This window comes from Oncorhynchus mykiss, chromosome 31, assembly GCF_013265735.2.
Source record: "Oncorhynchus mykiss isolate Arlee chromosome 31, USDA_OmykA_1.1, whole genome shotgun sequence".
Lineage (NCBI taxonomy): Eukaryota > Metazoa > Chordata > Actinopteri > Salmoniformes > Salmonidae > Oncorhynchus > Oncorhynchus mykiss.
The window spans coordinates 20,831,419-20,850,944 of NC_050571.1; the positions used below are offsets into that span (position 1 = coordinate 20,831,419).

A 19,526-nucleotide genomic window follows, 5' to 3' on the forward strand; every position below is an offset into this window, starting at 1 on the left:
ATTGTTGTGACTTAGATGAAGATCAGGTCGAATTTTATGACCAAGTTATGCAGAAATCCAGGTAATTCCAAAGGGTTCACATACTTTTTCTTGTCACTGTATATGATGTATTTATTTGATGAAATTGATAATCAGATGTCAGATGCATTATTGTCTTAATAACAGTTTGCCTTGTTGAGAGAGAGAGAGAGAGAGAGAGAGAGAGAGAGAGAGAGAGAGAGGGAGAGAGAGAGAGAGAGATACTGTGTGATTGATGGGGCTGTCTCCAGCTGTCTTCAGGCTGTGTGGATCTGGGAGTCATGTCAATGACAGGCGGACTCATCGCGACCAACTCTGTGTCACTGCTGAGCGAGCCAGCCAGCACCACGGCGCTGAGTGCTGGGCAGAGAGAGCACAAGGCCGGGCGTGTGGCTGGCGCCAAACATGAAGCAGAGCACAAGGCTGCTCTTAGCAAAATGATGACACAAAAGAAATCTGCGTCACAGCGCATCAGTGCATTAGTCACACACGCCAGTGGAATGAGATCAGTCCGGGGTCACAGAGGGCTAGGTAGTGCTGCTAAAATATGAGGCTACAGTAAAGCTTTGTCTATCACACAGTAAATGTTTATCTATACAAACATATATACTTTTTTTCTCTCTCTCTTATGTCCTTCTCTACATGTTCTCTCTCTTTCTCTCTATCTCTCTTTCTCTTTCTTCTCTCGCGTTCTTTCTCTAAATCTCTCCTACCCAGCATCCCTGTGGCCACGTCTCGGACCAGTGACCCGGGCCACTCTAGTGGCGCCTCGGCCAGCTCCAGTGAATCAGAGAGCAGCTCCGAGTCGGATTCAGACAGTGAGAGCAGCTCCAGTGACAGCGAGTGTAACGGGGCCTCCCGGACCGCCACCCCAGAGGTATAACACTGTATATTACTGTATTGTACCAACTAACCGGGACAGTCAGATTTTTTTTACTGTGCTATCAACCAATACTCAACCTGTGTTATCCCCCAGGGAAAAACATTTATCCTATTATTTTAGGCTACCGAAACACAATATATTACATTAATACCACTAGTACAACATTTTGATCCAGGGATGAAAACCCCCCATCTACTCTAATATCACAATTATTTTGATAGGATTTAACTAGCCGACTTAGTAGCAACTTTCCCTCTTTCCCGGTTGTTGCAGTTGATGGTAGTAAAGTGACTTCGACACTTGCATGGCAGTTTAAGCAGCTCAAGTGCCAGGCAGAGTAGTATTCCACAGAGGAGCACTGAGTGTTAGACCCGGGTAAATATTTACCACAGTGCATCTGGGCGCCCTCTACAGGCCATATGACTTTCTGTCCACCAAGGAAGTGCCAATTGGAACAGCCAGGTGGGCCAGGAAACGGGCCTGTCCGTCTTTAAGGATGTCTCATTCCCTCTCTAAGTGCACTCCACTGATGTTTTACTAAAAACACATGAGTTTTCCGGAAGCCATGTTAGATTGGATTTAAAGGCTGGGCCTTTCAGAGAGGAAGAGTGAAAGGGAAAGTATGTGTTATCCCCTGTTTTATACTCAGTGGTTTTAATTCCTTAGACAATTCATTTCCAACACTTCCTTTCCGAATGATTTGCTATCATTTCGATCATTCAGGACAGTATTTATGATTTCATATGAAACACTTCTACTTGTCGTGGGACATAATGGTACAAAACAAACGATGTGAGATGGCATGGTCAGAGACTAGCACAAGGACAATTTGGGAGCACTACTCAGTCATTTATGAGTTTCTGAGAGTCTATTTTAATGGTCTCTTCATCAGGACATTGGCTCGTTGGTTTGATAGCATATAGCTCTGAAGAGACCATTGAATTATCACATTTTACTTTCATGAGTCAACACAGTGTTTTATGAAGCTATGTAGTCTACTATCAAACTAAACGTGGATCTATCTAACTGTATATTCTTTGTCCTTGATACTTATTTTGTTCTCACACAGCCTGAACCTCCATCAACAAACAAATGGCAGCTGGATAAGTGGCTGAACAAAGTGACCCCACACAATAAAGCACTTATCAGTACCCAGTCAGAGAGAGAGAGCCATGGGCTCTGCAGCTCCCAGCCTGACCACAGCCAGCAGGCACCTGGGAGCCAGGACCTGGCCCCAGGAAAGAGCAAACCTGGGCCCACCGTCCTGCTGGCCCAGACCGACGCCAAGGAACGGGCCCTCCTCAGCCCCATCCGAGAGAAGGCCAAGCCCAAGACTGGACCAAAGGTCTCAGAGGGCAAGAGTTCAAAGTCCCCAGCAGCGGTGGTGGTGGAGCCGGCCCCAGCCAGACGCAGCATTGGAAAGAAGCAGCCAAAGAAAGTGGAGCGCTCATCCAGCCTGGAAGAACACAGCTCCTGGTCCAAGCCCATCAACCCCTCCATCAGCACTACCCCTAAGGAGAAGGAGCCTCCGCCTCTTCTGGAGCCGCCCAAGTCCAGGACCAAGGGCACCAGTGGGAAAGCTGCCCCTAGGAAGGAACCTCGCACCACCACAACCACGACTACTACTCCAGCTCATCCTCCCCCAGCCCCAGTCCTGGACAAGAAGAAGCACAGGGGGCCCAGCAGGATCCTCCCCAAGTCCAAGGAGTTCATCGAGACGGAGTCTTCGTCGTCTGAGTGCCACTCTGAACCAGAGGATCTGATCAAGGTCCCTAACCCTCCCTGCCCAGGTCCCAGCAGCCTGCAGACTCTCAAAGCAGCCAATATCCTGAGTGTCAGTAGCCTTACCAGCACCTGCAGCACTTCCATCTCTATCCCAGACCCTGGTGTGGTTGGGGGCTTACTGGAAGACCCCCTCTTGTCCCCTGTCCCCATCGTCCAGAACGAACTGTTGTCCCCTCTCAGGGACTTTGAGGACATCAAGTCACTGTGGGTGAAGATCGAGCTGAGCTTCCTGTCTAGAATCCCAGGACAGGACCCCCCTGAGCCCCCTCCTGTGAAGGTTGAGCCCCAGGAACACTGGGAACCCAGCACCAAGCACAGACGCCAGTCCCCCGCCAGTCAACAGTCTACCCCTGTTGAGAAACCCCCTAGCAAGGCCAAGAGGAAACACAAGGCAAGTGCAGAACCTTTCTCACTCTTTTTCTCTCTAGGTACTAACTGGTATTGGTTTGTGGGATAGTGGTTGGAGTGTGTCCATGGAGGAGCAGTGAGAAAGTGCTGACAGTATGTTCAATGCTGACTGTGCTGTTTGTGTGTGTGTTCTTTAGTCGGACCATTGTAACGCTGTCGGCGGGAGCAAGAAGTTACGGTTGGAGAAAGACTCCATGCTTCTTCCCCCGTGCATCTCACCCATTCACAACCACAAGAACATTAGCACAAAAGAGTAAGTGTCGCCGAACCGCTCACTGTGCAGTACTTACTTAACTCATCACTATGGTTACTGGATGAGAAAAGGAATGTGAAGAGCATCATGTTATGTACAGTAAATGGTTACAGGGATGTACACATTCATTATGGATGTCCACGGTGTACTTATAGGCTGTTGTTTTTCTCTTATGGGTGGTAGTACCCGAATGTGTTGTGAATGGCTACGTCCAACCAGTGTAGATCCTCCTCAGAGAGGATGCTCGGAGGTAGAGGAGCAGTGATGTTTCTAGTATGGTATGCCCTTAGCTGCTGCTAGCTCTTTGCTGTGTCCTGTGTCCTACAGCATTAAGGTAACATGACACCGACAAGGGCGCTAAAGCTAATTTTTGATATTTAATTAGCGCTGCGGAGACCTACTGCTCATCAAAGGGACGCTGGTGACAAGGTTCGGGGGTCGAGTGTAGTGAGTCCGGAGGATGGAGTGTCCGCTAGCTGAGCTTTACCACTAATCACTACATCTATTTAATATGATTACCCAGCGCTGTGATATATGAGCTGCCACGGGTATCTAGTGCAGAAATATTGAACCCTTTGGTCTGGGCTGAAGCCTTTAAATCAGTTGAATTTAGACAACCTCAAAGCCTTTTAATCAGATTGGAGTGTAAAGATGCTTTTTATTAATTCCGTTAAACCGACCAGGGTTCTGCTCATTTTCCGGCCTGTGAAACAAGACAAAATATGCTGCTGTTGACAAATAACCTGAGCAACATAATCCTAATGAGGTTTTCTGACTGCGTTTCCCCCGTTACTGCTTCAGGCGCTCTTACGCCAGCTAAGCATTTTTTTCTCATATATAAAATCCCCATGAGTTTAGGGAAAGGGGGCGAAAATAATCTGTTGTTGCAAACAATGTGAAAAATATAGTAGCTGCAGGAGGGAGGCGAGGTTTCTCGCTGCTACTTTACATTCTTGCTGGTTTTTAAACTCAATAATGACTTTGAGGAAACTATATAACGGCAACTTCCTTACCTGTCTCTTATCTGTTAACATGGAGAAATTGAGGAAATGTTATTGTTAATAGAATCCCCACGTAGACACACACACACACACACACACACACACACACACACACAGCTATACCGAGAACACACTCACATGGATCCAGACTGCAGTCTGCTGGGTTCCCCTCTGAGGGGCCAGGTTTCTGGAGCAGGAGTGGATATTAGAAGGACTGTGAATCTAAGTGCTTTCTGTCTCAACAAACTGCCGTTCCACTGCCTGATCAATCAATATTCTGACCCCTCAGTGCACCACAGGGCTATTTCTAGTCCTATTTCTAGGCTGCCTCCTTAGAGGGTCAGGCACTGAAAAATAATGTGTCAAAATGTAAATGGTTTTATGGTTTTAAACAAAGCCAAAAGGATATGTTTAAATGATATTAAATATCATTGATATACTCCTTTTTGTTCTTTTTTTACATTCCAAAGAACAAAACCAACATATACATACGTACCGACAACTTACAGACACACACAAACAACGACCATGTCTCATCTGTCCAGACCCGCCTGTCACAATCCCATCCCTAGTGCCTGCATTAATGTTTGCCACATGGCCTTAAATTGAACCAGTTTGTTGTTCTCAGTCGCCCATGCAATTTCAATAACAAATCATTTGATTTTTTTTCATTGTATTAAGGATGGCGGATTGATTGACTTCCTAATTCTTAGTATACGTTTTTGATGAGTGATGAGAAAATAATTTTACAGCCCATTGGTATCTCACTACACCCCCATACGTCATGTCTTGAAATATGCACACAGGCAGATTAAAAGTATGTTTATATTGTAACTTTCTAGCTCCGCCCACAACTTCTGAACTTTATAGCATTCCTAGAAAGCATGGATTATTGAATCATTATTAGTTGTACACTTGACACATGAATCTGCCATTGTACTGTTAAATTGGTGCATTTTGTGTAATACATTCTATATATATTAGTTTATACTGGATTAAGCGTACAATTTTGTTAGTTATGCTCAAACTTTCACTCCATCTTATGCCAACGTCAGTTCTTTTTAAATCTTGGATCCATTGGTTGATCTTTTTTTCTACGAGATTTTCAGTTGGATATGCTCTTTTATGAAACCCAACAGATACTGAGAAGTATCTGTACTTTATGCCTTACCTGTATAGTGCTGCATTGAATGAGTCTTCTAATAAAAGCAGAAATAATCATTCATTCTGACAAACAGAATGTTCTATGGCCAGCTGCTTTCTTTCAGGCCTGCACATAATGCCAGTACTTCTCAATTTTACAAATACCTCAGACATTCAAGTCATTTCTCATTTTTTTCATCCATCCACCACTTTGATGACATAGCAGTTGAGATTGGATTGCATTTCAGAGGCTGTGAACTCACATTATTGGGGGGGGGGGGGGGGGGGGGGGTGTCATAACACTTCATAAGCAATACATAAGCGTTCATAAATGTTTCTGTGTTTGTATAATCCCAGCTCTCTGAGGAAACAGCCCAGGAAGAGAGAGCTGCTGCCTCCCCTGCTGTCGCCGCTCTCTGACGAGCCTCCCACCCGCCAGCGCAGGACCAGCGAGTGTTCCTCCTTCAGCCAGGAGGGCGGCGCTAGCGGCGCCTTATTACTACCCACCCTCAGCTGCTCTCTGCCCCCCTTCTCCTCCTCCTCATCCTCCTCTTCCTCACACAAGCACCACAGCAAAGGAGAGAGCAAATTCTTCTCACATTCCAAGACAAGCAGTGTAAGTAGGGGCAAGCTGTTGTTCTTCGGCGTTATTATACAGTAAAATGGTATTTATTACTTTTGTACTGCTATCATAATCAATTACCGAGCAACATTTTTCAAATTTAAAATGTTTAAAGTGTGATACTTTTGCGTCCACTCCGTTTGCTAAAAGAACGTGTCTTCTACAATTCATTGTGCAGAGAAGTTGGAAGACGGTGCTGTTGCTGCAGATTATTTCTCTGCTCCAGGCTTCTACCACTACTTCCTGTGTTTTTGCAAATCTAATCTAATTACCCTTTGAAAGGAGTTATAAACAGTCTTGAAGAGAGGGAAATGGCTGAATATGTTTAAAGCCAGGACAGAAAAAAATACACCATGGCCACAACGTAACGGCAGTCCAAATCACCAAGATGAATCCTTACAGTATTATTAGACTTACTGCTGGATGCTAATTAGCATTTTAATTGACCCCTCCATCTCACAGGAGGAAGATACCCACAGCAAACCATCTGGCAGTTTCCATGGTAACGGTCAGTCTGATTCCGACCTTTGGTCCAACCCCTCATCTCTGTCCATGGACCACATGGAGCCAAGAAGACCGAAGCTAACGTTCAATAACAAGTACGTATGACTAACTAACTTCTCCAAACACTCCAAAAACACATATTGTGTTTTTTGTCTCTGATGTACTGACAGATTGACATGATGTACTGACAGATTGACATGATGTACTGACAGATTGACATGATGCACTGACAGATTGAATGACATGATGTACTGACAGATTGAATGACATGATGTACTGACAGATTGAAAGACATGATGTACTGACAGATTGACATGATGTACTGACAGATTGAATGACATGATGTACTGACAGATTGAAGGACATGATGTACTGACAGATTGAAGGACATGATGTACTGACAGATTGACATAATGTACTGACAGATTGAATGACATGATGTACTGACAGATTGACATGATGTACTGACAGATTGAATGACATGATGTACTGACAGATTGAATGACATGATGTACTGACAGATTGAATGACATGATGTACTGACAGATTGAAAGACATGATGTACTGACAGATTGACATAATGTACTGACAGATTGAAAGACATGATGTACTGACAGATTGACATGATGTACTGACAGATTGAATGACATGATGTACTGACAGATTGAAGGACATGATGTACTGACAGATTGACATGATGTACTGACAGATTGACATGATGTACTGACAGATTGAAGGACATGATGTACTGACAGATTGAAGGACATGATGTACTGACAGATTGAAAGACATGATGTACTGACAGATTGACATGATGTACTGACAGATTGAATGACATGATGTACTGACAGATTGAATGACATGATGTACTGACAGATTGACATGATGTACTGACAGATTGAAGGACATGATGTACTGACAGATTGACATGATGTACTGACAGATTGAAGGACATGATGTACTGACAGATTGAAGGACATGATGTACTGACAGATTGACATAATGTACTGACAGATTGAAAGACATGATGTACTGACAGATTGACATGATGTACTGACAGATTGAATGACATGATGTACTGACAGATTGAATGACATGATGTACTGACAGATTGACATAATGTACTGACAGATTGAAAGACATGATGTACTGACAGATTGACATGATGTACTGACAGATTGAATGACATGATGTACTGACAGATTGAATAACATGATGTACTGACAGATTGAATGACATGATGTACTGACAGATTGAATGACATAATGTACTGACAGATTGAAAGACATGATGTACTGACAGATTGACATGATGTACTGACAGATTGAATGACATGATGTACTGACAGATTGAAGGACATGATGTACTGACAGATTGACATAATGTACTGACAGATTGAATGACATGATGTACTGACAGATTGAAGGACATGATGTACTGACAGATTGAATAACATGATGTACTGACAGATTGACATAATGTACTGACAGATTGAAGGACATGATGTACTGACAGATTGAATGACATGATGTACTGACAGATTGAAGGACATGATGTACTGACAGATTGACATGATGTACTGACAGATTGACATGATGTACTGACAGATTGACATGATGTACTGACAGATTGAATAACATGATGTACTGACAGATTGAAGGACATGATGTACTGACAGATTGAAGGACATGATGTACTGACAGATTGACATGATGTACTGACAGATTGAATGACATGATGTACTGACAGATTGAAGGACATGATGTACTGACAGATTGAAGGACATAATGTACTGACAGATTGAATGACATGATGTACTGACAGATTGAAGGACATGATGTACTGACAGATTGAAGGACATAATGTACTGACAGATTGAATGACATGATGTACTGACAGATTGAAGGACATGATGTACTGACAGATTGACATAATGTACTGACAGATTGAATGACATGATGTACTGACAGATTGACATGATGTACTGACAGATTGAATGACATGATGTACTGACAGATTGACATAATGTACTGACAGATTGAATGACATGATGTACTGACAGATTGAAGGACATGATGTACTGACAGATTGAAGGACATAATGTACTGACAGATTGAATGACATGATGTACTGACAGATTGAAGGACATGATGTACTGACAGATTGACATAATGTACTGACAGATTGAATGACATGATGTACTGACAGATTGAAGGACATGATGTACTGACAGATTGAATGACATGATGTACTGACAGATTGAAGGACATGATGTACTGACAGATTGACATAATGTACTGACAGATTGAATGACATGATGTACTGACAGATTGAAGGACATGATGTACTGACAGATTGAAGGACATGATGTACTGACAGATTGACATAATGTACTGACAGATTGAATGACATGATGTACTGACAGATTGAATGACATGATGTACTGACAGATTGAAGGACATGATGTACTGACAGATTGACATGATGTACTGACAGATTGAATGACATGATGTACTGACAGATTGAATGACATGATGTACTGACAGATTGAATAACATGATGTACTGACAGATTGAAGGACATGATGTACTGACAGATTGAATAACATGATGTACTGACAGATTGAAGGACATGATGTACTGACAGATTGACATAATGTACTGACAGATTGAAGGACATGATGTACTGACAGATTGAATGACATGATGTACTGACAGATTGAAGGACATGATGTACTGACAGATTGACATGATGTACTGACAGATTGAATGACATGATGTACTGACAGATTGAAGGACATGATGTACTGACAGATTGAATGACATGATGTACTGACAGATTGAAGGACATGATGTACTGACAGATTGACATAATGTACTGACAGATTGAATGACATGATGTACTGACAGATTGAAGGACATGATGTACTGACAGATTGAATAACATGATGTACTGACAGATTGACATGATGTACTGACAGATTGAATAACATGATGTACTGACAGATTGAAGGACATGATGTACTGACAGATTGAAGGACATGATGTACTGACAGATTGAATGACATGATGTACTGACAGATTGAATGACATGATGTATGTACTAATTTAAGTTTCAAACATGATTCAAATGGAACAGAACAGAACCCAGGGAAGTTGACGTATGTGTGGGATGTGATTACAATAATAATTCAAAATGAAACATATTCAGCATTTGGAGGACAACATTATCCTTAAGCAATCCAGGCAGTCACACAATTGCAAACAGATTTATATTTCCAACATAACTGACATGACTGACATATTCTCAATGCATGTGTTCTCCACAGAGTTCACACTGCAGACTACTACATGCAGGAAGCCAAGAAACTGAAGCACAAAGCAGATGCACTGGTAAGCTGTTGTTTTATTAGCCACCGCAAAATGTATTAAAACCATTTAATACAGCATTTACTTTGGTAGAGAATATTTTTTTGGACATTGTCTCAGCCAGACACTGGTCTTAATAATTGACAGACTGACACTGGTATTAATATACAGACAGACTGACACTGGTCTTAACCTGTAGTGACGCCCAGCCCATCTGACACTAATTAGCATAGCGCAACGGACATAAATCTTTCTAGAAAATCTTCCTATTCATGAAAATCACAAGTGAAATATATTGGAACACAGCTTAGCCTTTTGTTAATCACCCTGTCATCTCAGATTTTCTAAATATGCTTTACAGCCAACGCTAGACAAGCATTTGTGTAAGTTTATCATAGCCTAGCATAGCATTATGCCTTGCTAGCAGCAGGCAAACTTGTCACGGAAATCAGAAAAGCAATTAAATTAAATCGTTTACCTTTGATGAACTTCAGATGTTTTCACTCACGAGACTCCCAGGTAGACAGCCAACGTTCATTTTTTCCCAAAAGATTATTTTTGTAGGCGAAATAGCTCCGTTTGTTCTTCACGTTTGGCAGAGAAATCGCCCGGAAATTGCGTCACCACAACGCCGAAAAATATTCCAAATTAGCTCCATAATATCTACAGAAATATGGCAAACGTTGTTTAGAATCCATCCTGTTTTTCTAATAACTATTCGATAATATATCCGTCGGGACAATTCCTTTTTCTCTAGGACCGCACTTTACGCGAGAATCTCTCTCGGAGCCACCATGTGACCACTTACGCAATGTGCCCCCATACGGCTATTCTTCAACAGAAATGCGTAAAACTACGTCACAATGCTGTAGACACCAAGGGGAATACGTAGAAAGCGTAAGCTCGTTGATGGTACATTCACAGCCATAGAGGGAGTCATTGGAACGCAGCGCTTTCAAAACCTGGGACATCAGTTCTGTTGTACTCACAGACAATATTTTTACAGTTTTGGAAACTTTAGAGTGTTTTCTATCCTAAGCTGTCAATTATATGCATATTCTAGCATCTTTTCCTGACAAAATATCCCGTTTAAAACGGGAACGTTTAAAAAAAAAAAAATGAAAATACTGCCCCCTAACACCAGGAGGTTTTAACAACAGACAGACAGACACTGGTCTTAATAACAAACAGACACTGGTCTTAATAACAAACAGACACTGGTCTTAATAACAAACAGACACTGGTCTTAATGACAAACAGACACTGGTCTTAGTAACAGACAGACACTGGTCTTAATAACAAACAGACACTGGTCTTAATAACAAACAAACACTGGTCTTAATAACAAACAGACACTGGTCTTAATAACAAACAGACCGACAGTGATCTTAATAACAAACAGACACTGGTCTTAATAACAAACAGACACTGGTCTTAATAACAAACAGACGCTGGTCTTAATAACAAACAGACACTGTTCTTAATAACAGTCAGACACCGGTCTTAATAACAGACAGACACTGGTCTTAGTAACAGACAGACACCGGTCTTAATAACAGACAGACAGACAGTGGTCTTAATAACAAACAGACACTGGTCTTAATAACAGACCGAAAGACACTGGTCTTAATAACAGACAGACAGACAGACACTGGTCTTAATAACAAACAGACACTGGTCTTAATAACAGACAGACAGACACTGGTCTTAATAACAAACAGACACTGGTCTTAATAACAGACAGACAGACAGACACTGGTCTTAATAACAAACAGACAGACAGACACCGGTCTTAATAACAGACAGACACACACTGGTCTTAATAACAAACAGACACTGGTCTTAATAACAAACAGACACTGGTCTTAATAACAAACAGACACTGGTCTTAATAACAAACAGACACTGGTCTTAATAACAAACAGACACTGTTCTTAATAACAAACAGACACTGGTCTTAATAACAAACAGACACTGGTCTTAATAACAAACAGACACTGGTCTTAATAACAAACAGACACCGGTCTTAATAACAGACAGACACCGGTCTTAATAACAGACAGACAGACAGTGGTCTTAATAACAGACAGACAGACAGTGGTCTTAATAACAGACAGACAGTGGTCTTAATAACAGACAGACAGACAGTGGTCTTAATAACAGACAGACAGACACTGGTCTTAATAACAGACAGACAGATAGTGGTCTTAATAACAGAGAGACAGACAGTGGTCTTAATAACAAACAGACACTGGTCTTAATAACAAACAGACACTGGTCTTAATAACAAACAGACACTGGTCTTAATAACAGACAGGCACTGGTCTTAACAACAGACAGGCACTGGTCTTAATAACAAACAGACACTGGTCTTAATAACAAACAGACACTGGTCTTAATAAAAAACAGACACTGGTCTTAATAACAAACAGACCGACAGTGATCTTAAAAACAAACAGACACTGTTCTTAATAACAGACAGACACTGGTCTTAATAACAGACAGACACTGGTCTTAATAACAAACAGACACTGGTCTTAATAACAAACAGACACTGGTCTTAATAACAAACAGACACCGGTCTTAATAACAGACGGGCACCGGTCTTAATAACAGACAGACAGACAGTGGTCTTAATAACAGACAGACAGTGGTCTTAATAACAGACAGACAGACAGTGGTCTTAATAACAGACAGACAGACAGTGGTCTTAATAACATACAGACAGACAGTGGTCTTAATAACAGACAGACACCGGTCTTAATAACAGACAGACAGACAGTGGTCTTAATAACAAACAGACACTGGTCTTAATAACAAACAGACACTGGTCTTAATAACAGACCGACAGACACTGGTCTTAATAACAAACAGACACTGGTCTTAATAACAGACAGACACACACTGGTCTTAATAACAGACAGACAGACACTGGTCTTAATAACAAACAGACACTGGTCTTAATAACAGACCGACAGACACTGGTCTTAATAACAGACAGACAGACAGTGGTCTTAATAATAAACAGACACTGGTCTTAATAACAGACAGACACTGGTCTTAATAACAGACAGACACTGATCTTAGTAACAGATAGACACTGGTCTTAATAACAGACAGACACTGATCTTAGTAACAGACAGACACTGGTCTTAGTAACAGACAGTCACTGGTCTTAATAAGAGACAGACACTGGTCTTAATAACAGACAGACACTGTTCTTAATAACAAACAGACTCTGGTCTTAATAAGAGACAGACACTGGTCTTAATAACAAACAGACACTGGTCTTAATAACAGACAGACACTGGTCTTAATAACAGACAGACACTGGTCTTAGTAACAGACAGACACTGGTCTTAGAAACAGACAGACACGGGTCTTAATAACAGACAGACATACACTGGTCTTAACAACAGACAGGCACTGGTCTTAACAACAGACAGGCACTGGTCTTAATTACAGACGGACACTGGTCTTAATAACAGACAGTCACTGGTCTTAATAAGAGACATACACTGGTCTTAATAACAGACAGACAGACACTGGTCTTAATAACAGACCTACACTGTTCTTAATAACAAACAGACAGACTCTGGTCTTAATAACAGACCTACACTGTTCTTAATAACAGACAGACAGACACTGGTCTTAATAACAGACACACATACACTGGTCTTAATAACAGACAGACAGACACTGGTCTTATTAAGAGACAGACAGACAGACACTGGTCTTAATAACAGACAGCCACAGGTCTTATTTACAGACAGACAGACACTGGTCTTAATAAGAGACAGACACTGGTCTTAATAACTGACAGACAACCACTGGTCTTAATAACAGACAGACAGACACTGGTCTTAATAACAGACACACAGACACTGGTCTTAAATACAGACAGACAGACACTGGTCTTATTAAGAGACAGACAGACAGACACTGGTCTTAATAACAGACACACAGACACTGGTCTTATTAAGAGACAGACACTGGTCTTAATAACAAACAGACACTGGTCTTAATAACAGACAGACAGACACTGGTCTTATTAAGAGACAGACAGACAGACACTGGTCTTAATAACAGACACACAGACACTGGTCTTAATAACAGACAGACAGACACTGGTCTTATTAAGAGACAGACAGACAGACACTGTTCTTAATAACAGACAGCCACGGGTCTTATTTACAGACAGACAGACACTGGTCTTAATAAGAGACAGACACTGGTCTTATTAAGAGACAGACAGACAGACACTGGTCTTAATAACAGACAGCCACGGGTCTTATTTACAGACAGACAGACACTGGTCTTAATAAGAGACAGACACTGGTCTTAATAACTGACAGACAACCACTGGTCTTAATAACAGACAGACAGACAGACACTGGTCTTAATAACATACAGACAGACAGTGGTCTTAATAACATACAGACAGACAGTGGTCTTAATAACAGACAGACACCGGTCTTAATAACAGACAGACAGACAGTGGTCTTAATAACAAACAGACACTGGTCTTAATAACAGACCGACAGACACTGGTCTTAATAACAAACAGACACTGGTCTTAATAACAGACAGACACACACTGGTCTTAATAACAGACAGACAGACACTGGTCTTAATAACAAACAGACACTGGTCTTAATAACAGACCGACAGACACTGGTCTTAATAACAGACAGACAGATAGTGGTCTTAATAACAGAGAGACAGACAGTGGTCTTAATAACAAACAGACACTGGTCTTAATAACAGACAGACACTGGTCTTAATAACAGACAGACACTGATCTTAGTAACAGACAGACACTGGTCTTAATAACAGACAGACACTGATCTTAGTAACAGACAGACACTGGTCTTAGTAACAGACAGTCACTGGTCTTAATAAGAGACAGACACTGGTCTTAATAACAGACAGACACTGTTCTTAATAACAAACAGACTCTGGTCTTAATAAGAGACAGACACTGGTCTTAATAACAAACAGACACTGGTCTTAATAACAGACAGACACTGGTCTTAATAACAGACAGACACTGGTCTTAGTAACAGACAGACACTGGTCTTAGAAACAGACAGACACGGGTCTTAATAACAGACAGACATACACTGGTCTTAACAACAGACAGGCACTGGTCTTAACAACAGACAGGCACTGGTCTTAATTACAGACGGACACTGGTCTTAATAACAGACAGTCACTGGTCTTAATAAGAGACATACACTGGTCTTAATAACAGACAGACAGACACTGGTCTTAATAACAGACCTACACTGTTCTTAATAACAAACAGACAGACTCTGGTCTTAATAACAGACCTACACTGTTCTTAATAACAGACAGACAGACACTGGTCTTAATAACAGACACACAGACACTGGTCTTAATAACAGACAGACAGACACTGGTCTTATTAAGAGACAGACAGACAGACACTGGTCTTAATAACAGACAGCCACAGGTCTTATTTACAGACAGACAGACACTGGTCTTAATAAGAGACAGACACTGGTCTTAATAACTGACAGACAACCACTGGTCTTAATAACAGACAGACAGACACTGGTCTTAATAACAGACACACAGACACTGGTCTTAAATACAGACAGACAGACACTGGTCTTATTAAGAGACAGACAGACAGACACTGGTCTTAATAACAGACACACAGACACTGGTCTTATTAAGAGACAGACACTGGTCTTAATAACAAACAGACACTGGTCTTAATAACAGACAGACAGACACTGGTCTTATTAAGAGACAGACAGACAGACACTGGTCTTAATAACAGACACACAGACACTGGTCTTAATAACAGACAGACAGACACTGGTCTTATTAAGAGACAGACAGACAGACACTGGTCTTAATAACAGACAGCCACGGGTCTTATTTACAGACAGACAGACACTGGTCTTAATAAGAGACAGACACTGGTCTTATTAAGAGACAGACAGACAGACACTGGTCTTAATAACAGACAGCCACGGGTCTTATTTACAGACAGACAGACACTGGTCTTAATAAGAGACAGACACTGGTCTTAATAACTGACAGACAACCACTGGTCTTAATAACAGACAGACAGACAGACACTGGTCTTAATAACAGACAGACACTGGTCTTAATAAGAGACAGACACTGGTCTTAATAACTGACAGACAACCACTGGTCTTAATAACAGACAGACAGGCAGACGTGATTTACCAACACACTCATAGTGCCCTAATAATTGGATTCTAGCAATTATCTCCCCAGACATTGTCCTTTATCGGAAGTTACATCCACTTGGCCATAAATCTGATCTGCGAGGTAAAGTCATCCATGAATACAAAATGAAGGGAATTGATTGCCCTTGTTACATGACAGTAATCGTTGAGCTGTAATGAATCTTTCACCAGCCCGGTCGGTATGTAGTAAAAGTGGCTTACTTGAAATGGATAGAACCTGCTTGAGAGGTGCTTTCAGTGGAGAGTGGTGTGTAAATATATTTTATTTTACACTTGTGTGCTCATAAGCTTCTTATTTGTCATAGGCTCTTTGGTTTTGTGTTTTGGGTCTTTGTGAGTTTGTATTTATAGTAATGTAATCGAGAAAATTGAAGAAGATCAAAATAATGTTCTGTTTCCCAAACATTAATGTAGCATAGTTATTTTTCCTTCTGATTAAATCAGCTTAATATCTGTTTTCACAAGAACTCTGAGGCTTTGGAAAATAATTCATGTGTGGAGAATATTTTGTGGCCTTGTAGTGTTGTGACTCTAATGCGGATCAGATTCGATGTCTCCGTCGTTTCTTCACAGATGGAGAAGTATGGCAAAGCTGTTAACTACGCTGATGGGGCGCTGTCGTTCATAGAATGTGGCAACGCCATGGAACGGGACCCACTGGAGGCCAAGTCTCCATACACTATGTACTCTGAGACAGTTGAACTCATCAGGTTTGTGTCTCCACCAATGTGTCCCTCCCTCCCACTCCCACCCCCACTCAGGCCAGCAATCCCCACCTGCCCTCAGTGAAAATGAGCATCATTATATCCAGCCCTGCTCCAGTCTACCCCACAAGTCAAGGCAATTAGCGGACCTCATTTTATTAATGGCAGTGAAAATGAAAATAGATGGACCTTGTAACACCTCATATGACCCAGGGATTCATGCACCGGTGATTGAAATATTTTCTTCAAAAACGATTAGACGCAGAAAATGACACAAGGCCGGCAGTTTTATGGATGCTCCCCTGGCTTTATGTATGCTTCCCTGGCTTTATGTATGCTCCCCTGGCTTTATGTATGCTTCCCTGGCTTTATGTATGCTCCTCTGGCTTTATGTATGCTCCCCTGGCTTTATGTATGCTTCCCTGGCTTTATGTATGCTCCCCTGGCTTTATGTATGCTCCCCTGGCTTTATGTATGCTTCCCTGGCTTTATGTATGCTCCTCTGGCTTTATGTATGCTTCCCTGGCTTTATGTATGCTCCCCTGGCTTTATGTATGCTCCCCTGGCTTTATGTATGCTCCCCTGACTTTATGTATGCTCCCCTGGCTTTATGTATGCTCCAATGGCTTTATGTATGCTCTCCTGGCTTTATGTATGCTCCCCTGGCTTTATGTATGCTCCCCTGGCTTTATGTATGCTCCCCTGGCTTTATGTATGCTCTCCTGGCTTTATGTATGCTCTCCTGGCTTTATGTATGCTCCCCTGGCTTTATGTATGCTCCCCTGGCTTTATGTATGCTTCCCTGGTTTTATGTATGCTCCCCTGACTTTATGTATGCTCCCCTGGCTTTATGTATGCTCTCCTGGCTTTATGTATGCTCCCCTGGCTTTATGTATGCTCCCCTGGCTTTATGTATGCTTCCCTGGCTTTATGTATGCTTCCCTGGCTTTATGTATGCTCCCCTGGCTTTATGTATGCTCCAATGGCTTTATGGATGCTTTCCTGGTTTTATGGATGCTTCCCTGGCTTTATGTATGCTCCCCTGACTTTATGTATGCTCCCCTGACTTTATGTATGCTCCCCTGGCTTTATGTATGCTCCCCTGGCTTTATGTATGCTCCCCTGGCTTTATGTATGCTCCCCTGGCTTTATGTATGCTCCAATGGCTTTATGGATGCTTACCTGGTTTTATGTATGCTCCCCTGGCTTTATGTATGCTCCCCTGGCTTTATGTATGCTCCCCTGGCTTTATGTATGCTCCCCTGGCTTTATGTATGCTCCCCTGGCTTTATGTATGCTCCCCTGGCTTTATGTATGCTCCAATGGCTTTATGGATGCTTACCTGGTTTTATGGATGCTTCCCTGGCTTTATGGACATTGAGTCATCCTCTCTTTTCGTTATTTGAACTGAAATGAATTAATTAATTGATTTATGTTTTTGTCTTTTCTGCTTTTGAAGATATGCCATGAGGTTAAAGAACTTTACAAGTCACTCAGCAACAGTAGCCGAGAAGAAATTAGCTGTATTGTGGTGAGTTTTCCCTTGACATAGTTTCTGATGTGAACCTCTGTGTGGTTGAAGGAAATCCATCATTCCTCTGATGGGTGTGATGACGGACAAGGATCTCTAGTCTGTGTGGGCGTTTGGGTTGATTTAAGAAAATCCAGCTGGCTTCCAAACCCGTTAGATGCTAAATCCGCCGCTTCGCTCAAACACTATTTAAATCTCCACTCAGCCATCCCTCCCCGACAATCGGATGTATCTTGAAGGGAGCTTTAAAACACTGCTAAAGCACTTAATCAGCTTAAAGGGGATCATTATTCTTGTATTTCATTAAGCTATTAGGGATAATGAAAGATTTCCTGGCGGCTAGCAACATATACAGTATACTAACCACACTGCTACAGGGGATATGCTGCCTGTCATATTGATTGTATAATCTGAGTAGAATGTCAGGGTTAGAATGTCATGGTTAGAATTAGAATGTTATGGTTAGAATGGAATGGTTAGAATGGAATGCTTAGAATTAGAATGTTATGGTTAGAATGTTATGGTTAGGCTCTCAGTCATAGCAGTGTAGACAGTGATGAGAGTAGGAGTGAGACACCCAGGTCATAATTCCTGTGTTAGTAAACCGTTCTGACATCATTAGGGATTATATTCAAATATTTGACACTGGTTGACATGATCCATCAGTGTATACTTGTAATTTGTTTTAGAAGGCAAAGTGTGTGTGTGTGCGTGTGTACGTGCGCGTTTGTAAGAACATGCTGATGTGGTTTAGATTGGGAGAAACTAGGAAGTGTAGTGTGGTAATGACGTATTAATGCCAGAGTGCTGGTGTCATGTCATGGGGTGGTGCATATGTCCAAAGCATCTGGTGTCTGACTATTGCCTCTGTTTTCTAGCTTTTATTTTCTAAGAAATTAGAGATGTAGATTTGATAACAACAACATGAAATATTCATGCATCATGGATGTCAAGTTAATGTGTTAGAAAACACAATAACATCGTTATTTATTTTATGCTTAATGTCTGTAATTGATACACAGCCTGTTATGTTGCCAATACCAGATATACTGTATTAC

General features: G+C 41.6%; 1 protein-coding gene across 1 annotated transcript in view; it reads left to right on the plus strand.

Annotated features, from left to right (window-relative positions):
* The window catches only part of LOC110504399 (AF4/FMR2 family member 2), a 288,511-nt gene that overhangs the window by 243,679 nt on the left and 25,306 nt on the right, over nt 1-19,526 (plus strand). The window contains exons 11-18 of the mRNA XM_036970067.1: nt 736-895; nt 1,971-3,077; nt 3,232-3,347; nt 5,849-6,107; nt 6,576-6,712; nt 9,946-10,009; nt 16,807-16,943; nt 18,397-18,468. Coding sequence (XP_036825962.1) covers nt 736-895; nt 1,971-3,077; nt 3,232-3,347; nt 5,849-6,107; nt 6,576-6,712; nt 9,946-10,009; nt 16,807-16,943; nt 18,397-18,468 — 2,052 coding nt within the window. The remainder of the gene's footprint in view (nt 1-735; nt 896-1,970; nt 3,078-3,231; nt 3,348-5,848; nt 6,108-6,575; nt 6,713-9,945; nt 10,010-16,806; nt 16,944-18,396; nt 18,469-19,526) is intronic.